This window comes from Gossypium hirsutum, chromosome A02 (assembly GCF_007990345.1).
Source record: "Gossypium hirsutum isolate 1008001.06 chromosome A02, Gossypium_hirsutum_v2.1, whole genome shotgun sequence".
NCBI lineage: Eukaryota > Viridiplantae > Streptophyta > Magnoliopsida > Malvales > Malvaceae > Gossypium > Gossypium hirsutum.
The window spans coordinates 82,587,512-82,611,612 of NC_053425.1; the positions used below are offsets into that span (position 1 = coordinate 82,587,512).

General features: G+C 31.9%; 1 protein-coding gene across 2 annotated transcripts; it reads left to right on the top strand.

Annotated features, from left to right (window-relative positions):
• Positions 1-12,460: 12,460 nt before the first annotated feature.
• On the top strand, positions 12,461-20,354 carry LOC107951933 (serine/threonine protein phosphatase 2A 55 kDa regulatory subunit B beta isoform). Of its 2 annotated transcripts, none has more exons than XM_016887118.2 (14): positions 12,461-12,969; positions 14,476-14,579; positions 14,673-14,771; positions 14,928-15,047; positions 15,415-15,624; positions 16,214-16,305; positions 17,396-17,514; positions 17,635-17,758; positions 17,907-18,030; positions 18,815-18,883; positions 18,976-19,067; positions 19,157-19,234; positions 19,368-19,435; positions 19,544-20,354. In XM_016887118.2, exons 1-14 carry the CDS (start codon positions 12,858-12,860, stop codon positions 19,678-19,680), a joined length of 1,548 nt encoding a protein of 515 aa, XP_016742607.1. In that variant the 5' UTR covers positions 12,461-12,857; the 3' UTR covers positions 19,681-20,354. The 2 variants fall into 2 exon arrangements, with proteins under 2 accessions (XP_016742607.1, XP_016742608.1); XM_016887119.2 differs by having other exon boundaries at positions 15,415-15,621.
• Positions 20,355-24,101: the final 3,747 nt, after the last annotated feature.

The window sequence follows — 24,101 nt, forward strand, 5'->3', positions numbered from 1 at the left end:
GTGTAACATGGTTGTATTTTGATGTTTAATGGAGGAATATGAATGTTTGATGTGTGATAAACATCTTTTGCTAAATGATTTTTAGTGAAAACACCTAAAAAGGACTTGTTTGAAAAAGGTATAAAAATGAGTAGTAGAAATGAGAAATAAAGAAAACTATGGGCTGATATGAGGTAGAATATGAATCAGCTAGGCTTGGATAACAAAGAAATTGCATGCATTTCATTTTACGAGCTTAGGGACTAAAGTGTAAATAAGTGAAAAGTTAAGGGTAAAAAGGTAATTTTACCAAAGTATATGTTATGAGTCGATATGAGTAATGCGTGTATTGAGAAAGTTAAATATGGCATTATAGATCAAGAAAAACGTGATCCGGCCCTTGATCGAAGAAAGAACAAGGTTTACGAAGATTAGGCTCGTTTCTATCATTTTTGTACCGAGGTAAGTTTATTTGCAAATAATGCAACATGTACCATACTTTAAATGCTTTAATATTGCATGTATGGTAAGTAGATACATATTTAATATGATGTTGTATCATGTGTTTATTTCCTAAATTGTATCATGAATTATGCTTTGATTACTCCAAGAATATGTGATTGGTGCTATGAGACATTATGAACAAGTTCGACAGAAATGTGGTATCGAAGAATCCCGTTTGAACCTTAGGAATAGTTTAGGATACAAGTGACATGTCACTAGAAATTATGTAATCTGAACTCATTGACTTGTGTCTGAGTTCATGATATATGTGACGTCCGAACTCACTGAGTTGTGTTTGAGTTCGTGATATGTATGACACATGTTTTGGCATCCGGGTACTAGTCTGGTATATGCTATTAAATGGCGAGGTAGTCCAGCATGTGTTGCGGATACCTGACGGCCTGTATGAGCAGTCCCGTGAGTAGCTCGTAAGTGAGCAACATGTGGTCTGAGATATGGAGTAGCATTGGCTACATATGAGGCACTTAGGTGCAAGTTTCCGATGTATTCGATAGTATTTCGAGTGTTCAACAGGTAGTTCAAGAGAAGCTCAATGAGCAATCTTAATGATTGCACCAAGACAAGAAAGTAAGTTATTATGTGCAAGTGGCACAGGTATGTACATCGAACTCATATGAATAACGTGAAATATGATGAGCTTGTGGTAAGAACATGCATACATATATATATGAGAAATAAGTTCATGAGATTTGATAAAATGCAAAGTTATGTTCGTTATGTTAAACACATGATTTATGTTGGTTTAAAATGCATATTATTTGCTTGTGAACTTACTAAGCTTTATGCTTACCCCCTTTCTTTTCCATCTCTTATAGTTTCGCCAAGTTATCTCAGGGATCGGAAGACGTTGGAGGCAAAATCACACTACCAATTGAACATTTGGGTATAGCTAGCCTTATTATTTTGAGTATGGCATATATAGAGACTTGGCCGTTTTGTTATGTGTCATATTGATTAGCCAAATGTGTTGGCTTATGATGGTATCATGATTATTTTGTATATGGCCATGAGAGGTGGCTCATATTGATTATTCTGGGTGGCAACCCTATTTATCGATGCATGCATACAACTGTGTTGATGCTTTAATATGGTTATAATTGATTGTGGTTGATGAGTGTGATGGATGGAATGTACGTTTGGTGAATGAAATATGGTTAATAAGTATGCAATAAATGTGGTGAAAATGTGTAACTTGAAGTTAGGTTGATAAAGATGATAAATAAACATGAAATTGGTGTGGAATGTCATATGAAAGTATGATAATTTGAATGGGTGACATGTTGACTTTACTAAGTCATAGTTTAATCATGAATGTGAATGTTTGAGCAATCAAATGTGCCATGTTGCATGCCATGAAGTGGGTGTAAATGTGTGAGTGCTTAAGGGTGGCAAATGGTTAGGAAAATAACCTAGAAATCGTCCACATAGTTAGAACACACGGGCATGTGTCTAGGCTGTGTGTGACACAAGGTCTGCCCCATAGGTGTGTGATCCGGCCATGTGTCCCCTACACCCTAATTATGTAAAACAGAATGCCCAATAGTAAACACACGGGCAGAGACACGACCGTGTGTCTCAGCCGTGTGAAGGACACGGCCTTAGGACATGGGAGTGTGCCCAGGCTGTGTGAAGTTTGCACCTAATTTTTAGAATTTAATTCGCTACACGGTCTAAGCACACAAGCGTGTGACTTGGCCATGTGACCTTATTTTGTGGATGATGTAACACCCCTTACCCGTGTCCGAAGCTAGGACAGAGTACGAGGCATTACCGAAACATACACAGTCATTCATGTAAAACCGAGCTATAAATTTTTTCTTCAAATCAATTTCATTCATACATACATAATTTGTCCCTAATATGGGTCTACGAGGCCCAAAACAGCCATAAGAAAAGGATCAGGACTAAATCGGGAACTCTTAGAAAAGTTTGGGAAATTTTCCCTAATACAGAGCCCCACGCCCGTGTGAGATAGGGGACACGCCCGTGTGCTCTCGACACGCCCGCGTCCTCCAACCGTGTAACTCTCTGACTATGACGTCAGCACCAATTTAGGGTCACACGGTTGTATCATACGCCCGTGTGGCCAGACCGTGTGGTCAATTAAAATTAAATGAATTTTTCATCAAAAGGTGCAGACTTCACACGGCCAGAGTACAAGCCCATGTGGGTAGGCCGTGTCTCTCACACGGCCAAGGCCCATGCCCGTGTCTTAGCCCGTGTGTTTACTACTGAGCATACTGACTTGCAAAATTAGGGTGCAAAAGACACATGGCCATTCAACACGCTCATGGGACAGACTGTGTGTCACACACAGCTTAGACACCCGTGTGTCTACCCGTGTGGATAATTTGAAGGCTATTTTCCAAGCCAATTGCCACCCTTAATCCTTTATGCACTTAAGCATATTTCATAGCATGCAACATGACATACTTAGACACTCAATATTCAACACCATAAAAATTTCACATCTTTATAATATCATCCTATTGCACATTCTCTTAATCACATCATTTAGAAGCTTTCTATACAAACTTCATGCATATCAACTTAATTATCAAAATTTCTAATTGCACATTTATAACTATTGTCATCTTAGATTATTAAACCATTCCTTGTCTCCTAGTATTTAATCCATACATCTTCATATATTCACCAAACAATCATATTCCACATTATCAAGATAATATCTCACCATATATCCATCACACAAACCACATAGCACATCATTAAAGCATCAACACATGCCTGCATGAACAATTAGATATTACAACCTAAGAATCAATCATGAGCCATATCACATGGCTATTACAAAATGAATCATAAACATCATAGGCCTTCACAATTTGGCCAAAATAGCATGACACATATCACAAAATAACCAAGTCCCCTATACATACCATACTTAAAATAACAAATTCACTATACCCAATATTCTTTTGATAATGTGATTGAATGTTCTGACAACTTTCGATCCCTGAGCTAGCTTGGCGAAACTACAAAGGATGGAAAAGAGAAGGGAGTAAGCATTTAAGCTTAGTAAGTCCACATGCAAATAATATGCAATGTTAGTAAACCATAATCATACAAGATATAATAACATAACCACCAAGATTATTCATCATTTAAGCATTCTAGTTCATTTATCAAGTATTCATATATATATATTAATGTAATTTCTCGTCACATATCATCCTTTAACAAGGCATCACTCATGAGTATAACGTACGTACCTGTACATACCCGTAGCATATCAAATAACTTTACCTTTATTACCATGCCCATCTTGGGACTTTCATCGCATCATCCATTATAATACACATTGAACACTCAGAATACTATTGGATATACGGAAACTTGCACATAAGTGGCACATAAACACACGTACCCGAAGCTACATCATATCATGCAACGCTCACAATGGAGCTACTCACAGGCTTGCTTATATAAGCTATCGATCAAGGTGTAACTACACGAGCCGCTTACAAAAGCTATCAGGTATCCGACCACTCAAGGATTACCTAGCCACCAGTAGGACACACAAGACCATTGCCCGGAACTAAATCACATATATCGCATCCATTATGAACTCGGAGCACTCAATGAGCTCGGATGCCACATATATCACGAACCCGAACCACTCAATGAGTTCAAACTTCTTAATTCCTAGTGACATGTCACTTGAATCTTAAACTATTTCTAAGGTTCAAACGGGGTTTTTCTCACTTGCACATTGCACCTCTATTGTACTTGCTCGTGATGTCGTGGATAGCGACCATAATATCATTCATGCTTACAATAGTACCATTAGACATAGCATACATAATAAGCAATAAAATAATTATCACATAATGTTAACACAACATGACTTACCACATTGTCACATTATTTACACATTGTCGTATACTTTATTCTTCCCTCGATCAAGACTCGGTTCATGTTTTTCTTGATCTATAATGTCAAATTTCACTTGTATATTAATCACATTACTCAAATCGATCCATAATTCATGCTAGTAAATTTACATTTTTACCTATATCTTTCCACTTATTTACGATTTAGTCCTTAGGCTCATAAAATGAAATGCATGCATTTTCTTGGTTACCCAAGCCTAGCCGAACCTTTACTATGCTCATATCAGCCCATATTTTCCTTTATTTCACATTATTACTACCCACTTTTACAAACAAGTCCCCTTTTTAGGTGTTTTCACTAAAAATCACCCAGTAAAATATGTTTATCATGCATCAAACATTCATATTCTCCGTTAATAAACAAAATACATGCATGTTACACATGGGTCAAATTTGATACATGAACCCTAGCTCAAAATATAGCTAGAAATGGATAGATCATGCTTCGAACATTTCAAAAATGCAAAGAATATTAAAAACGGGGCTAGGATTGACTTACAATCAAGCTTAAAATGTTGAACAAAACCCTAGCTATGGTTTCTTGCAATTTTTGGCAATAAGAGAAGAAGATGGACACCAATTTTGACTTATTTTCCCTTTTTATTCTTTTATTTACCAAATGACCAAAATACCCTTAATACTTTTCCTTCAAAGTTTTCTTATACATGTCCATTGTTGTCCAAACTTTTAGAAATTGGTAAAATTGCTAATTAGGACCTTCTAATTCATAATCTAAAGCAATTTCTTGCTAAAAGCTTTTAGAATGCAAGTTATGCATTTTATTCAATTTGGTCCTTAAAAATTAAATTAGACATTTTATGCATAGAATTTCTTCATGAAACTTCCACATAAGCATGCATTCATATCATAGACCTCATAAAAATCATAAAATAATTATTACTATCTCAAATTTGTGGTCTCGAAACCATTGTTTCGACTAGGCCTAATTCGAGATGTTACAGATGACGTCATAGTCAGAGAGTTACACGGGTTGAGGACACGGGCGTGTCCCAAGCCACACGGTCGTGTGACCACATGGCCTACTCACATGGGCTTGTGACTCTCCAAAACAAAAAAAATTTCTAAGTGTTCTAAAAGTTCCGAAGGTTCTCGGTTTAGTCCCGAACCGCTTCCGATGTATGTTTCGGGTCTTATAGACCCTTATAAGGGACAATTTGCATGTGATTGAAAAGTTTTAAATTGGGACGAAATTTTATGACTCGGTTTTATATTAATGTTTATGTTTAAGTCTGGTCGGTGTCAGATACAAGTAAAGGGTGTTACACTCATACTCTCTGATAATTTCTCTTGCTGAAACTCTGTTTCTCTAAAAACTCTTCCTTCTCCTCCTTCGTATTTTCAAACATTTAGGTGATAGAAAAAGGCATTGTTCGTTTGTTGATCGTTGTAGAGGTGCTGCTACTTTGATCACTGCTGTTGTTGTATCCTGGGTGACATTCGACCAACGTTACTCCAAGTACCGTAAGAGTGACCGAATCTGTCTTAAGAAAATTGAGTTCCACAGGCCTTAACGTTTCGTAAAATCTCGATTCTCCTTTATTTCAACTGTTTATTATGGTTTTATTTGATTTTCTTATTTAATAAATTAATTATAAATCATTTTATTTATATTTTATTTCATATGTGTTTATTTATAATTAATTTATTTTGTTCACTAACGTGTTTTGTCTAACAATAATATATTAAGTTAGATGTGCCAAATGAGTATTTAAATTATATTATTATTTTTTTATTTTTCAATTTATCAAATTTGTATTTTTAATGAATTCCGTTTTTTTAATATTAAACTAACAAATAAATTGATTTAACTAAGTAAACCGAAAATAAGAACTAAAAGTCTAACCGATATCATCATCAACCCACTTCTTAAACCACTGCTCAATCTGTAAGAATATTATAGAGAAACTTAGATTTTCTTTTCTTTCTTATAATAATTTTGGAAAAGTAAATAAGTTTGTGAACTTAGAAGAATTTTTCATTTTTTTCTTATATAAAAATTGGAATTACTTGTTACCCACATTAAGTCCTCTATAGACATATCACATAAAATTATCAAAAAGAAGCTTTTTGTCCAAGGCTTTGTTTATGTCACGACAACTGATTATTATTGGCTATTCCTTTGTTTTCTACTACATTTTCTACTTATTTTTCAAATTGGATGCAAGTATGAAATGAAAAGTATTAAAAGTGATTCGATTAAAAAAATTGAAATAAAATTAAATTTCGAGTTAATTAAATTGAGTTATTCAAGGTATTCATGTAAACTTAAAAAAGTAATTCGATTTTCGGGTTCGAGTCAAGTTGAATTTTATAATTTGAATAATTTGAATATCAAATTAATGTAAATATCCCTTTGGTCCCTATCAGTTTTGAAAATGAGAAAATTGGTCTCTCTCTCAATAAAAATTACAAAAAATTTAAAATAATTTTTAAAATTAAAAATATTAATTTTTTTTCCAAAATTCATATTTTTAAAAAAATTATAAAAATATAAAAGAATCTAAAGAATATATAAAGAAAATTAAAATTTTAAAAATTTTCTAAAATAATAATTTTGGTATCTAAATAAGTTAATTAACGATTCAAGTTTATCATTCTAAAGTATCATAATTTTTTTTCCTTATTTTGCTTTGAAAAAGATTTTAAATATATATGGTTTCAAATTTATGTGCTCTAACTTGGAATTGATTATATTGTAACTCGAACAGTTCACTGGATTTAACTTGGCTCAAATTTCATTTCAGTCGACTCAATTCAAAAAAATTTTAAATAAATTTTAGGATGCTAAAATAGCACTCATCAACTCAATTAACTCAAATTTTTTATTCGATTCGATTGAACACTTACACCTAAAAGGTATAGTCAACAGCTCTATTTTTTTATGGTGAAATTTTATTCTTAGATATTGTATTTTGTGTAAGTTGTGAATTTTGTATTTGTATTTTAATTTAGTCATTTTCAAATCTTTTATTTTTTTTAGAATTTTAAAATTGTAGTTTTGATCAAATGGTAACTATTAAAACTATTAAATTAAGTAATGTTATTTTCAAATTTTGAAGCACAAACATATTATAGGATATGTAGTCTCATGTTAGTTTGTTATTTCCACATATTACTAAAAAAAACAAGTTAATAGATTTAATGATAGTCGTTTTTGCATTAAGACTAGAATTTCGAAATTAATATATACATATAGTGACTAATAATGATTGAGTTAGAGAATATGGACTAAATCTACAATTTAATGCATAACATTACTAATAACAAAATTTAACCAAACATATTTAACTACTTTTGTTTGATCAAGATTAAATTTTAAAATTTAAAAAGTGTAAAGACTAAAATTGATTAATTCAAAAAGTTAGATTAGATTAAATTAAAGGTACTAAATCGAAGAATTTGATGATTTATTTATTCTCTATATCATTTTTCAATTCAGAGTTTGTGATTTTCTTTCGTCCTCAATGCATTGTTTTATTAAAATATTATATTATTTGTCATAAGAATTTATTTAGTTAATCCCTAAAAATTTCTTTCCCAATTCAATTATCAATAAAAATAACTTTGGGCATGCAATTTACGTTATCTTGCACTGCATAGCCTCTGACTTCATCTTTGTTCCTTTGATGACTTGATTTCTCAACCTCTTCATCGAAGGGTCGCAAATTTCACTAGAAGATTTAAAAGTGAGGTTCACCGTTGCTTCTCTTCTAGGCTGCCATTGATGTAGCATGTAGCCTTATTGCCCATCGCTTCTTCTCCTAACTCGAGCCATTCTTTTTCTGGTTTGGGCTCCTCTTCTTTGGTCTCCATGATTTCTTTTCTCTAGTTTTGCTTCGCCCCCTGATCCTTTTCGGATCTCGTCGCCGGCAAGTAGGGTCTTTAGATGTTGGTGCTTCCTCTTAAAGACTCTTTGGTGATGGACAAGTTGCTACGGTGAGTCTTTTTCATAAACATAGGGTCGAGTTTGGTGGTGAATGGACGATGACCTGGACTTCTTTTGTGAGAGGGATGATCAACGATTCCGCAATTGCTGGTTTTCTAGGCAGTACTGTATAAACGTGATTGATAGGCACCTTCTTGTTGTGAAGGATCTAATGTAGGGCAAGTAAGGACTTACTAGGAGACTCTTATCCTCCATGACTTTTCTGATAGTCATGAGTACGGAATACGAATGGCATGGAGCGATGTAGGGGTAAATGTTGATATATTTATCATCGCAGATGACTCATTTTATTCTATCATTGGTTCTGTTTCACTAAGTATATATAAATTTGAAAATTATTATTACCTCTATTGAATATAATCATTCTTATTTTATCTAAACTTGCTTCATTTCAATTTAGTTTTTATTATTTATCTTTAATATTTTCAATATTTTTAAAGGAAAGTAAATATTTAACTATAAAATATATAAATCTTTTTCTATATCTCATTGTTACATTTGTACTTTTGTAATAGATTATATATAAAGATAAAATGACAATTTCATATAGGGGAGCGGGTCAAGTGGGACAAGTAATTATCATAACCGCTCATATCCATTATCCAAAATAAAAATTCACTTATCTCTTCTTGTATTCACCTTTCAAATGAAAAAATCTATTCCATTTTCTAAATTGAAAAGTGATTTAAATTTTGCCATCATATTAGGTTAATGGCTAGTGGCTAGTGTAGCATTCCTTTTAAGGAGTGATTTGGAAAAGTAAATTTTAGAAATACTCTTGAAAAGTTTGATCTAAGATTTAAGTATTTAGCATTAATATAAAAAAATACTTTTGAAAAATAAAATGTCTATTTTAAACTTGGCGTTATAAAATAACAAATATATATTTAAATAATTTTTAAATTAGTTAATATTATGATATTTTAATAAGAATATAGAAAACATTTTATTATAATTTGTTGTTAATATTTTAATATATGAAAAAAAAATTTTAAACATTTTTAAGCAATTAATATTAATTATTTATAAAATTTAATTTAAATATATAAATTATGTTAAATATTAAAATACAACCAATAAAAAAATAAATATATAATATTATAATATTAAAAATAAATTTCAATAGAAAAATAATTTTATACCCAATATAAATATTATATAAAATACTTTATTAGAGTTAAAATTGTTTTTTTTTTCTTAATGGGCTTTTGCTGAAAGCAAGTTAGAAAAAACTATTTTTGTTTTAGTGTTCCAAAGTGTTTTTTAAACACACTTATGACTCCAAAAGTTGTCTATTTAGGCTTAGGGCTAGTTTGATAATACTTTTAAAAAGTGTAGTGGAAAAATTCTCTTGAGAAGTGGTTTTAAAAAGTTTGGTTTAAAATTTGAGTGTTTAATATTACTGTCAAAAAATGCTCTTGAAAAATAAAATGTCCATTTTAGATATATTATTATCAAGTAACAAATATGCATTTAAATAATATTTAAATTAATTAATATTATTACATTTTAGCAAAAATATAAAAAAATATTATAACTTGTTGTTAATATTTTAATATATGAAATATAAATTTTAAATATTTTTAAGCAATAAATATTAATTATTTATAAAATTTAATTAGAATATATAAACTATATTTTAAATATTTAAATATAACTATTAAATATTTATAATTAGTATTTTAAAAAAATATTTTTAATTAATGATTTTAACACATTTGTAATTAAACACCAACAAAAAATAGAGGAAATTATTATGTTATTGAAAAGCCGAAAAAAGAAATTAAGCATTAAAAGTGCTTTTTAGAGAAGAAAAGCTAAAAATTTTAGTTTATTCTTTTTAGAAATACTTTTAAAAAATACTTCTGAAAAACTAAAAATGTCAGTTAAAAGTAGTTTGTTTAGCACAACTTTTTTTTTCAGAAGTATTTTTAGAGCTAGAAATGCTTTTTTTAAGTACTACAGAACAAGCCCTTAGTTTAGGAATAAATTTTAAAAATGCATTTAAGAAAAAAAATTTTGGGAAGAAACTAAAATTTTTAACAATACTTTTATCTTAAAAATATTTCTTAAAAACAATACTAAATACATTACTTACCTAAAATAAAAAAATAATTCTAAATACACCCTAAAAAAGGAGTGCCTCCTCGCACAGGTAAAATAAAAAAGAAACCAAAATTGACGTGGTTAGTTGTGTTGAAAGCTTGTCAGATCCTTGCCTTTAGACATTGGTGCTTCAGATCACTAGCCTCCGAGTTTTCTTCATCTTGTAAAAGTCATTGGCTTTATTTTAGATCAATGTCTTATACGATATTTTAAATCCAATCTGCTTCATATTTCTTTTCATCGACGAAACGAAATGACTGTTCAAAAAAATAAAAATTCTATACTCATTTAACATTTAAATTTTAAATGTTAAAAATTTCAAGAAAATAAAATATAAAATTTCAAGAAATAATCAGTATTAGAAAATAAATATTTTATTTTGAAAAATATAAAAATTTCTATACTCATTTAACATTTAAATTTTAATATATGTAGTTTAATTTTGAAACATTAAATCCCTTTCTATATATTTTTATTTAAAAATTTTGATGCTTTTACGAACTTCCATCTAACTTTGCCTTTAGTTGTAGACATGACAATCATGAAAAATAAGGCAAAGATAACTTTTATAGCTTATAGTTTTTTTTTTTATCAATTTAACCCCTATTATTTAAAAATACATAATATTGTAAAACAAATGAATGATAAATATTTGTTTTTATATTTTCAATAAATATATTTTTTCTATAATATTAAAAATTACTGAATAATTAGAAACTCATTCAAAAATAAAAATTTTAAAATAAAAAGTTATGCCTTTCAATTCAGGCCACCTGTTGGTATTCATGTCACTGGTTACTAAATTTTAAGGATGTTAATGGTTTGTTGTTACTACCAATCCCTTTATGGTTGTTGATTAGCATAATATTCTTCTATTGTTATGTAAATGTCATATAATTTATGAGGTAGACAGAAACTAGTAATTACCATTGGTTTTTGCTTCTCCAAATGTAAAAGACCATAACATCATTCCATGGGTTATAGGTTAATGTAGTTTGCAAAGAGAATTATGTAGTATATAACCATATATGCCTTAACTCTTCTTTTTATTTAATCTTTTAGCAATCAAATGGGTGGCTATTGGAAGAGAAACCTCATTTGACAAAATTCAAAGGTAATAATTTTTTTATGGAAATTTATATAGTGTATTTGTGGGGATTGTATTAGCCTTAAGAATCAATTTAGTTATGTGATTTTTAATTGGGTTCACGAGTTGACTAGAGTAGTTTTATTTTCTGCTCATCTGCATATTTGAGATTCAGTTCCACATTTTACAAATGATGGATATTAGGATGGGCGTATGGGTGTAAGGGGAGGGCCTGGTGGTCTGGGTTAGTTTTATTGTCCATTTTTCGCTGGCTACTCTCTTGTGCTTTCTTTAATCAATGATATTGCCATTTACTTCAAATTATATATATTATAACTAAATTAAATGATTTTTTTTAATTTTAAATATTTTTTAATATTTCATAATTTTATAAAATATAATTTTTAATTGAAAATATGTAAAAAGATATTTCTTAATTTTTTTAGAATGTTTTATGTATTTTTAAAATTAAGGGCCAAATCGATAAACGAATATAAAATGTTTTAAGTACTATAAAAGTTTTTCAACAGCAAAATTGGATGGAAGGAGCAAGAATTTTAAATCAATGAAAATATCAAAAAAAATATCTCAAGGATTAAATTTTAAATTGTGAAAGAATAGAGGACTTTTGACAAATTTAAACCTTCAAAAGAATCAACTTAGCTCGATGAAACCGTATAATTAGAGAATAAACAATTCACAAGTCTCACTCACTGGACTCCTAAAATTTCACTTGTACTAATACCCGTCCTCCCTCGATCAAACGGCGCCTCTTTACTGAATCACTCAATCAAAACCCACAGTCAAAGTGGAAAACATGACAGTATGTAACGCTAGCATATACACAAAAAATATTAAATAGAGAAAAAGAAGCTTGCATTATTGAGAGAGAATTCTATTTTCCCTGCTCAGTCATTTCAGTCCTTTTAAGAAAAAAAAAATTCCTAAAAATCCAAAATTCTCCTTCGCAAAGAGAAAAAGATAGGAATATATATTTCTTCTCAGGAAGAGGGAGAAAATTTGGGTGTCTGTTGTTTGTTTTTCTTTGGGTTATTGTCAATGGTTGAATTATAGAAATCGAAACAAATATTTCAAATTTTACCCCTTTCGAGTTTAACAAGGAAGAGAGAACAAAAATAGCTAACTCAAGATGCGATCTTCAATTTGATTTTGGGAGTGTGGTTGAATCTAGGCCGTTTGGTTTTCAATTTTCGTGATTGATTATTAGACAGTGAAATTACAGGCAGAAAGGCAAACCCAAAAAAAGAAAGAGAGAGAAATGCACGGAGGCGATGAGGTGGTCGCAGCTCTGGCAGGACCGCCACAACCGTTGGATTGGAAATTCTCTCAGGTTTTTGGTGAAAGAACCGCTGGAGAAGAAGTTCAAGAAGGTAAATTATTATTGTTTCTGGATCCAATCGGTAATTTGTAGGTCTTTTTAGAACTAGGGTTTATTTTGGTGCTTTGGATCTATTTGGGATCATGGGATATTGAGTAATTATTGTTTAGGTTAATGGGTATGAGAAATTGTGACTTTTTTTTTTGTAAGGTTTTTGCTTTCTTTTGGTTCCAAATAATGCTTGGAATAATATCTGGGTATTTTGTTAGAAATAAGATAGTGTGGAAGTGAAGATGGTGAAGTTAGTGATGGTGCATGCACAAAAAGTTGTGCCTTCTTTGTGTGTTTCTGGTAATCGTTTTGATTTTAATAATTTATGTACTTTTCTTCTGGTTTTGGGGTTTTAGTGCATGGCAATTGATTAACAGTTTTGAGATTTGAATTGAAATTGGAATCTGGGTATTATCACTTTGTTAAGATGGAGATAGACAATGTTTCATGAGTTTATGGCACAAATCATAACTCATGGATGAATGACAGCATTGATGTGGCACGGGTATACCATTTATATGATGGGGGTTCAGATTCCTAGCTTTATTTGGTGGTGGTTTATTTCTAATATGAATCGGTTATGTTATGGTATGGTAAACTTCTTAGTAAGTGGGACAGTCAGAAAATGGGTTAGATTATGAGTTGATTGATGCAAGATTGTGTGCTGCTGCTAGGAAAGAAATAATTCTGTGATTGGTAGATATTTGGCTGTTTAGATACTACTTCAAATTTTTATTGATCAATTTAGTACTCAATACTGAAACTTGGCTTAACAATTTGAATTCAATCCTGTGTAAGTATAATGTGGGTAAACTTTGAAGCATGCTACTGAAACAGATGACTAGTGGCCTTAGGTTTTCAGAAACATCAAAGTATGCATGGTAATAGTTCGGGTTGGATTAGTGAGATATGGATAGCTTTCAGAAACATTTCTGTTGACTCTGGTTGAATTGATAACTATTTTCTATATGCAATAACTCAAGCATAGCTAATCATTGCAAAATTCTATTTTGAGTTCTGGAGAGGCAATTAATCATAGTCTCTGGCTAGGATTTTTTTCTTTTTTTGTTTTTTGGAAAGGAACTATCTTGGACTTTCTCACTAGCTGTTCAGTAGCTCTCTTTTTATTCTTCTTGTCTCTCCAAATTAAGCTTGTTATCGCCACAATGACATTTTTCTAAGCTTGGTAGAATAATAATGATGCAAGGGCGATGAGAATATGCATTACAACGCTGTGGATCATTCTTGTTATGTCGTGGCAAAAATAGTTTATATTCATCAAATGTTAACCTGCTTTTTTGCCTTAGAGAGAAAGATGTCGTGTGGAAAATAAAAATTATGTCGAGAGTAGAGACCAAGAGTTGTGTGCATTGAAAGAAAAATAAATTTGTGCCTTTTTCTCTTTTCCAGTCAATGTAGTTTCTATGTACAAAGTTTTGATAAAATTTTATTATTGCTCTTACTGCAGTACAATTCTATTGTTAAGAAATTTTTTGTGCTCCTGCAGTTGATATTATTTCTGCTATTGAATTTGATAAAACTGGGGATCATCTTGCCACTGGTGACCGTGGGGGCCGTGTTGTTCTCTTTGAGAGGACAGATACAAAGGATGTAGGTTCTGCTACCATTGTTTCTGTTCATATATTACCTTGTTTTTTTTCGTGGATTGCAATTTTATAATAGCTTATTTTACTGTAATTGTAGCATGGTGTATCAAGAAGGGATCTGGAGAGAATGGATTATCTAATTAGTCGGCACCCTGAGTTTCGTTACAAGACAGAGTTCCAGAGCCATGAGCCTGAGGTGCTCTCGCATTGCTGTTTGCTGCAATGATGCATGCACACACGCACGCACGCACAACCATAGAACTTACAGTCCACTAGGCTTAAGTTTTTTTGCTTCACTTCATCTGAATTTTTTTCCAGTTTAGCTATCTCATTTTTCTTTTGGATATTTCAGTTTGACTACCTCAAGAGCTTGGAAATAGAGGAAAAAATCAACAAAATCAGATGGTGCCAAACAGCCAATAGTGCCCTTTTTCTCCTTTCCACCAATGATAAAACCATCAAGTTTTGGAAGGTAGGAAGGAAATCTGTGCTTTAACTACTGTATTAACTCTGTCTTGTTTCAGGTTGATTGTTGATTGTGCATGTTATCACTTTTTTTGTAATAAGTAGTGGCTGGTACTTGAGAATGCTCATTCATTAATGGAATATATTCTGCAAAGCCACTGCAAAGTTTCTGGTGCATAGATAGATTGATTTATAAAATACTTCCTAACAAATGCTTCGAAAAGAGTAAAACATACTTGGTAATATTTCTCATTTTATCCTATCTGTTCTTCTGAGCATTGGTGTTGAGCATGATTGGTATTTTGATCTGTGGGTACCTCTGCCCTTGCCTTTGAACACACTTATTTATCTTCTGTTTGTATGGGGTTCAACAGGTACAAGAAAAGAAAGTCAAGAAAATTTCTGACATGAATTTGGATCCATCAAAAGCTGTAGGAAATGGCAGCATTGCTAGTTCAAGTAATTCAAGTAGCCCTAAACCATGTCTTGCAAATGGAAGCTCCCTTGACGGATCCTACAACAATTTGAGCCATGATTTCTCTTTCCCACCAGGAGGCCTTCCATCGTTGCATTTACCTGTGGTAGTTGTACTTATGCGATCATTTTTTCTACTTGCAGTGATTAAGTTTTAGGCTAAAATCTATACGCATTTTGAGCTATACGAGTGTTAATAATCTCAAGGTTAGGGGGCTGATAAAAAAAAGTGCTAAGTAGGGCGATGACCTTCTTTGTAGTACCCATTGTTTCTAAGTTGCTGTAGTTCAACGAAGTATGTGATTTACTCTCTGATGCCTAGCTGAATTAGGGGCAAAGCCCATAATTCTTTGCCCTGTTCTTTGGTGGTGGAGGCAAACAAGTGTTAGCATTTTGGATGGGGGAGAGTGTTTGGTTTTCAAAGATCACCTCTCTCTCTCTCGCTGGGGGAGAGTGTTAGTATTTTATTGTTGACTAGTCAGGAACATTTTCTTTTGTTGTCTAAATGTTTCTTGGTCACTCTGCACTAACCTTTAATCTTCACTATATCTAGGTAACAAGTTTGGAGACCAACCTCTCTCTCTCTGTGGCAGGAGGAGAGTGTTAGGATTTTGGTTTTGAGTAATCAGGAACATTTCTTTTGTTGTCTAAATGCTTCTTGATCACTTTGCACTAACCTTTAATCTTCACTATATCTAGGTAACAAGTCAGGAGACCAACCTAGTGGCTAGATGTCGACGGGTATACGGCCATGCTCATGATTATCACATCAATTCTATTTCAAATAACAGGTAACTAGTGGGTTTTGTTTTTATTGCAATTTTGTGGTGTTTTGGCTCCGTATGTTAGTATTATCTGAAAATCAATTGAAGAGGAAGTATTCTTTTTCTGGGATAATGTGTAGTAGAATCACACATCTTACATTTTTCTTCTCTGATGGAAAAATAAGTCTTCATTAGCTTAGTCTCTTGAATTCCCTCACCAAGATTTCTAGCCTGATAAATTGCTTAACCTTTATTGTATCTTTGTTCTTTATTATTATTAGTGGTTTTTTTTTTGGCAGCATCATCATGAGATGTCTCTTAAGAAACTGGTGCTATCTAGTTTAGGTTCTGGATTGGAGTATAGATTTAAACCGTTATTGATTGCGCTTCTAGGCTCTCTTCCCTCCCGCCCCCTATTCCCATTCAAAGTTTGCATTCTGGAGAAGGCATATGATTCTCTAGTTGTAATGGTAAAGGATGATTGTTTCTTTAAATAATGATATAATGAATCCTGGTTCCCTCCTGATAACTTTCTGTTGCTGAACTTGTGTTGTCATGTCCGAGCAAGAAGCTGTCATTCTGAAATGGTCTTGGGGGACACTGTTCATGCTTTAGAAATGAAGGCTGATTCATAATCTTGAGAAAACTGGAGAACTTCTGAACCATAGGACATAAATGCTATGGATATTCATCTCTTTTTTAGGCCTTGGAGCCATCACATTTGAATGAGAACATGGTTAATGGCCTATATCAACTGAACATGCTTTGTCCCATGCGACCCTTGAAACATTAGATTATTTAGTTCATGGAATATTTGGATCTAGAAGTATTAATCTTATCACAGAATTATCTAGTACGTGTCTTGAAGTTTAATTGTCTGCTCACCATGTCTCTGTGCTATTGTTATTCTTATTCATGTAATTTGTTTTGAAATCCGTATGGTGATGTTTAAGCTTTTGGCTTGTGTACAGTTTGTATGTCACTGGTAAATAGTGACAAGCATGTTTGTGAATGTTTGAAAACACTTCCCATTTCAGTGTTTTGCATTTCATTTTAGCTTGAGCGAAGATATACTGATGGTCTCTCTATCTCTTTCTGTCTCTCTTATAATTCCTAGTGATGGAGAAACTTTTATATCAGCCGATGATCTACGTATAAATCTTTGGAACTTGGAAATTAGCAATCAAAGTTTCAATATTGTCGATGTAAAGCCTGCAAACATGGAGGATCTAACCGGTAAGCCTCTTCTATTTTGGTATTTTAGTCTGCTGCTTTCACTTCTTAAAGTATATGCAAGTTCAGTGCTGTTCAATATATTTGCAAAAGTAATGGTTATTGTAATGTCTATCATTGCAGAGGTTATAACATCAGCAGAGTTTCACCCTACCCACTGTAATATGCTAGCATATAGTAGTTCAAAGGGCTCAATTCGCCTCATTGATTTGCGGCAATCAGCTTTGTGTGATTCTCATGCCAAATTGCAAGTGTTTTACCGTTTAGTTTCTTTTGTTGAATTTACTGAGATTTGCGCCAAAAATTTATGTAGATCCTGATAGGTGAAGGTATATATATTTACTATTTGCTTCCAGTAACCTTTCTAAAATATAAGTACCATTCTATGCCAACAGGTTTGAAGAACCGGAGGCACCTGGTTCTAGATCATTTTTTACGGAGATAATTGCCTCAATCTCAGACATTAAATTTGCAAAGGACGGAAGATATATTCTTAGCCGTGATTATATGACTCTTAAGGTTTTGTTTTGTTTCTTTCTATTCTTGTTTTGCTTTGCCTTTTTTTCTTGTTTGTGCTATTGATATATAGTTATACTTTGCATGCGTGTAACATTATGTGTGTAATTATTCTTAAGCATGCTGCACCAACTTTATGTACCATTTAATCCCTGACTTGATTATCTGTAACCATTTTAATAAGAAATTGAAACGATTTGACTGTAGTTGATACACTGTAATACACAGAAAGCATGAACCTGCAATGGCCTTTTGCTGCAATAATATGTCTGATAAAACATTCTAGTTTTTAAACATTTAACAGAAAGTGATCAAAATCGAAACGGTCTGGATTGTTCACAATTTTGCTTGGACTCAGATAGTCAAACAATTTTATTTGTTTTGTAAAGAGCTTTTATCTTGAAGGCGTGAAAGTGGTGGGGGGTTAAGGGTAAATGTCATGATAGCTTCTTCTATTCATTTCTTGAGCGCGTGAATCTAAAATTCAATCATTTAGCTGATGTGGTTTCCTACCCTTTTCTCTGTTTGAATCAATCGCATGTCATTTTATTTTAATATTTAATCTTTGAACATTCTTAATATGAATCCCTCTTAATATTGTTAATTTAAATCAGTATCGACTTTGTTTTGTTAAAATTTTTACCATTCTACCTACTTTTCAGCTTTTAGACTTTTGATGTTGGTTTTAAACTTGCTTATTTTGTTCTTGATATCGTATACATTTGATATGTCCTTGTTTAACTGGCATTTTAGGATCTAACATGGTTATATATCACTTGGTTGTCAGTTGTGGGATATCAATATGGATTCTGGTCCAGTTGCAACATTCCAGGTTCATGAATATTTACGACCTAAGGTATGATTCTATGTTCTGAAACAGATGATGAAATTAACCATGTATGTGGGTGCTTTGTCATAGCTAATTATTGCATTCTTTAATTGTTTCAGCTTTGTGATTTGTATGAAAATGATTCGATCTTTGACAAATTTGAATGTTGCCTAAGTGGTGATGGATTGCGAGTGGCAACAGGCTCCTACAGGTTTGTTTTTATCCAAAAGCCTGTCTCCTAATCTTTTGTTTTTGTTATGTGCTTCCATAACATAATATATATTGCCCTTATGCTCTCAGCAATCTATTCCGTGTATTTGGTTGTGCCCCTGGAAGCACCGAGGCAACAACTTTGGAAGCTAGCAAAAATCCAATGAGGTAATCTTCAGTTCAGGCCTTCTGAAAATAAAATAAAATCAGATCAAAGGTTCACTCAAGCATTGGAAAAAGAACGCTCTTAATTGCGATTTCTGTAATGTTAGTAGCTATTAACATCCATATATCTTTCCAGGAGACAAGTTCAGACTCCCTCAAGGCCTTCCAGACCCCTGAGCAGTATAACACGTGTTGTTAGAAGAGGTTATGATTTGTTCATCTTTTTCCTTAACTTCTGATTGTTTTTAAATGAGTTCTTCAGTTCTTGAATTGTAATCTGATGCTTTTATGTTGGTAAATTTATCGTATCAGGAACAGAAACTCCCGGAGTGGATGCGAATGGAAATTCTTTCGATTTCACGACAAAGTTACTGCACCTAGCATGGCACCCAACTGAAAACTCGATTGCCTGTGCTGCTGCAAACAGCTTGTACATGTACTATGCATAAAAATGATCCAAGTAGAATGTAGTTGCTTGGTTAAAACTTTTTTCGGTTGTTGATGGCGAAAGCTCCTTTCCCCTTCCCGCCAACCAGTGAGTTAAAGGCCAAATTGAGTCTTGCACCCCGTGCCCCCTAAAATCTGTAGCACATGGTGTAGTCTCAAGATCAAGAAGCGGCTGTCACAGATCCATGAGGATGCAAACCTATGATTGCTCCCGGGTGTGCACAGTTAATCCTGTTTCTCGTGTCTCATCCAAAAATTCCTTCAGTTTGTTCGCAATTTTCTTCCTTTTTACCTCCTCCTCCCCTTGATCTTCTTTTAAAATAGAAGATGGAGTAATGTTTTTAGATTTGTGTTGGGTTGAAGTTAGCAGCAAATGTGATTGTAGCTCTCCTACAAGTAAAAACTAAAGGATGTTCTTCTATATTTGCCACTTAGGTTTAAGGTAAATGTAGTCTTGTTTTTTTTATTCTATTTTTTTTTGGTTTTACTCTAAAATCATGGTGGGAAGGAGCTGTTAATACTCACGGTGCAATTTTTTTATTGATTCTTTTCTCATGTTTGGAACTTCATCCTTTAGATTTAGATAAATGTATCATTTTTGCTTCTCTTCTCAATTGGTTCGAAGTAACCTTACAGCTTGACTGTGAATCAATGCAGGATGTTAAGCTTTTTGTTCCGGATGCGTCTATGTAACATGGGGCTTGGATACTTATAGATTGTTAATGAAAGTTTTCATTTATTAAAAATCAAAATCCTTAACATTTAATATCTTAATTATGTTTGATAATAATATTAATTTTTATTTACTGCTAAGAAATACTAGAAATTAAGGACCTATTTTTATACAAACCCTACTACTAATCAAAATTCCCCCATCTTTAAATCAATTCAAAAGATGATATGCTTTTAATTGTTACAATAATGACAATATCAATCTACAAATTAAGCACTTATTTGTTTGGTTTATCAAATACTACTCCTGCGAGCTACTTAAGCTAGAGAACCTTAAACCGAAGTGAAAAGCTACTAAGTTGAAATAAACAAAAAAAAAAAAAAATTAAAAGCTACTACGTTGATGATTATTAAATGATGAATGATACAAATGCATTGACGTTATGTTCGGAAAGACATATTTTGTTTGGATAGTTAAAATTACAAAGAAAAAAGAAAATAAAGTAACTTTTACAAACATTGTTTAATAAACTGTGGAAACAAAAAAGAAATAATTTACTATAATGATTTTTTTTAATTATATGTTAAGCAATGGTGATTTATTAAAAATAATTTATGTAAAATATTAATGTGATAAAAAGTACCACAAATACTAAAGGAATTTTATTTTCTTTTTCTCTAAATTGAGGTCAATAAAATAGTGATTCAAGGGAAAACAACCCCTTTTGTTTCCTTGTTTTTGTTAACATAAGGCTAGGATAAAAGCTACTAGGTGAAGCAAGCAACAAAATTTAAAACATCTAAGAAAGCTAAGAATAAATGTTCTCTTTATTTGATTATTGAATGATGAAAGCTATACGTGAGGTTAGGAGATGTCATTATTTATTTTTGAGTTCCCCTCATATCAACTATATATATATATTGAATTACATCAATGGTTAAGATTTAAACTTATCTATTATATATAATTATAAGGAATTTGAAATCTTTGTTAACCTCTATCCTTCAAATTCAAATTAATTTGGTAACTAAAATTTAGTAGATTGTTTCCTAGGTCACAGGGCTTCAAATAGATGGGATCTCTAGAATGCTCCGATGGTTGAGCTAATCCTAATAGGTTAGATAAACTCAGTTAACTTATATGAATGTCTTCACAACAGGTCGTCGTGCACAAGTTGTGACATTCTTCTCCACCTATTCTAACGGTGCCATTGTCGCATCCTTAGAATGAAATTAGTTTATCTCATTTCTAAATTGACATAATGCTTTGGCTAATTTCCAGTTAGCCTCACTGTCAAGTAGTCCCTTCTATTGGACAAATTGTCTTGGCTTATCCTTTTATGGGCCACCTTCCCTACTCTTTTCAAAACTCTGAAAGGACCTTTGTTTCTCTACCAAGCCTTAACAAACCCACAAGTTAATGGACTCAGTCTTGCCTAGCCTACATCCGACATTTTTGGCAAACCACACTGTATAGCACTAGAATAATGTTTGACATGTACCTCCCTCAATGCATTTACTTTGTTTTGACTACCTATGTTGCATTGATACTTTTTTACCCACAAAGCTTGATGCATAATCCACCTCTCTCGTAGGTGGTAGCTCCAATGGGAACTTAATAGGCTTTATATTGATAAAGGACTATCAAACCTCTAACATCTCCAAAAGGGTCTCATTAATGTTTTAGAATTTCCAAGTTGATGTTTTCATCATTAGGAACACCATTGGTTAGCAAGATTGTGAATAATATCTTGGTTCCAACAGTTGCATCTTGATTCACTAGCACAATGAATTGTTGAAGATGATTTATAATACATATGGAATCAACAAAAGAAAAAAGGAGAGCATTGATTTGGTTAAGGAAATTTAATCGAAGTATAAAATCAAAGTCATTTAAGTAGGTTATCTCAAAAGTTTCCTTGGCTTTTTCAAATCTCTAATTTTCCTACTATTGCCTTTTTTTCCCCTTAAGCTTGGAAGGCGACTTGTCTAACTTTTTTAACGTTAAGCTCAATCAAAGACTCAATTGTAGTCATGGTTTTGGTCAGATCTTTGATACCTCTTTGTTGCAGCTCTTACGTGGCTCAAGATATAAGTCCATCTATGAAAGTGAAAAATGTCTATTTCTTAGCCTAGTCAGAAATTTGAAGCATCAATTCACTAAATTTGGAGCATGAGTCTCATTTGTTGATTTAATTATCAAAAAATAGGAAATATTAGTGTAGCGATTTTTTTAAAATTTTAATAAATAGGAACTTCTTATAATATCAATTACGATAAATCAAGTCAATCATAATAATTTTGTCCAATGCAACAATGATATGTCTATGTTGTAAGGATCCTTTTAAGGAGGTCTTTGGAATTTTCAATCAATCTAATTTGAAGTCAAATCAATCTGAGCTTTCTACCATACAATTATGTTATCTTGAACTCATAGATGCTTGGAGAATAGGCTTCAAGTTGAAACCAAGAACACATGATACCTAAAAAAATCCAAAAATATGGATTTTGGTTTCTTCGTCCCTAAAGTTGACACCTACTTTATGTTTAGATCCTAGAGTATAATTTGTTCTATTTGAATGAACAATTAAGATATTAATCATAATATAAAACCAAAACCTAAAATTTTCTCAATTTATTTTATGCTAAAGAGAATTTCATAAAATAAAATTTACTAAAACTTTAGCAGTGTCTCTTGGGTGAAAAGTATATCAAAGTGTGTTCGCTGCCTTCTAATTTATAGAGAGAAAATATGAAAGGGTTTAAATTTACTTTAGAGCCCAAAATAATTAGAACACTAGAGTCGCTTACACATGGGACTCTTGTTGACGACATGAGGAAGAAACCTCCCGATTACCCTTAGGCTAATTGGGCTTCCTTGGGCTACATCAAACTAAGCTTTTAAGGTTTATGTTGCACTCTCTTGTTTTGGATTAAAAAAAAATGTTAGATGAAGCATTTATTAAAGTTCCAAAATAATTTTAATAATTAAATTAATTAAATAATTTTAAAAATTATAATTAAATATTTTTACACAATCTAATTCTAATTCTAATAAAATCAAGACTTTACCGTATTAGAATATGTGCAAAACTTAATACTAAATTATTTACGCTCCAAAATAATTGAACAATGACGATATTTTAATTTAATTATCTACTTTGGACTCAATTATTTAATTTATTTGTCTAATAATGCTAAATAATTAAATTAATACTTAGATAATCTCTTCCAAGAAAATATAATTAATTTGATAATAATTTTTGCAATCTATTTCTAATATCCATTTGTTCATAGTTTAACATGCATACAAATTTTAGAGTTATCATGAGCTAGTGAAGAGACTCCTTGGACATATATAATGAGGCTTGAAATGACATGTAATTGAATTTTGACTCTTTGTCTATTACTCACATTGTTATTAACCAGTAGAATCAAACCACTAAAAGTTCCATGACTAAGTTTCCAATTGTATATAATTATGAAATTATATTTGAAAATATTTATCCAATGACCTTGTCATTTGTATATTATCCTCGTATGGTATTCATGATCCCTTAAAATTAAATCCGGTCACCTAGTTTCATCACTTTCATCTTAATGTTCCATTGTATCTTTCAATAATGAAAATGATTATCACTTTCCCAAGTAATTATTAAATGATTTGTCTAAAAGAAATGTCTGACAACCATGTTTCATTTTTATAAATTGTGCAATGCTATTGGGAGGATACCATTAACTCTTAATATGA

What these genes read in the sequence shown, in the direction of transcription:
- LOC107951933 (XM_016887118.2), top strand. Translation starts at nt 12,858, where the DNA reads ATGCACGGAGGCGATGAGGTGGTCGCAGCTCTGGCAGGACCGCCACAA. An exon ending in CGTTGCATTTACCTGTGGTA is followed by an intron (nt 15,625 to 16,213) that starts GTTGTACTTATG and finishes CACTATATCTAG; the next exon opens with GTAACAAGTCAGGAGACCAA. An exon ending in AACACGTGTTGTTAGAAGAG is followed by an intron (nt 19,436 to 19,543) that starts GTTATGATTTGT and finishes TTATCGTATCAG; the next exon opens with GAACAGAAACTCCCGGAGTG.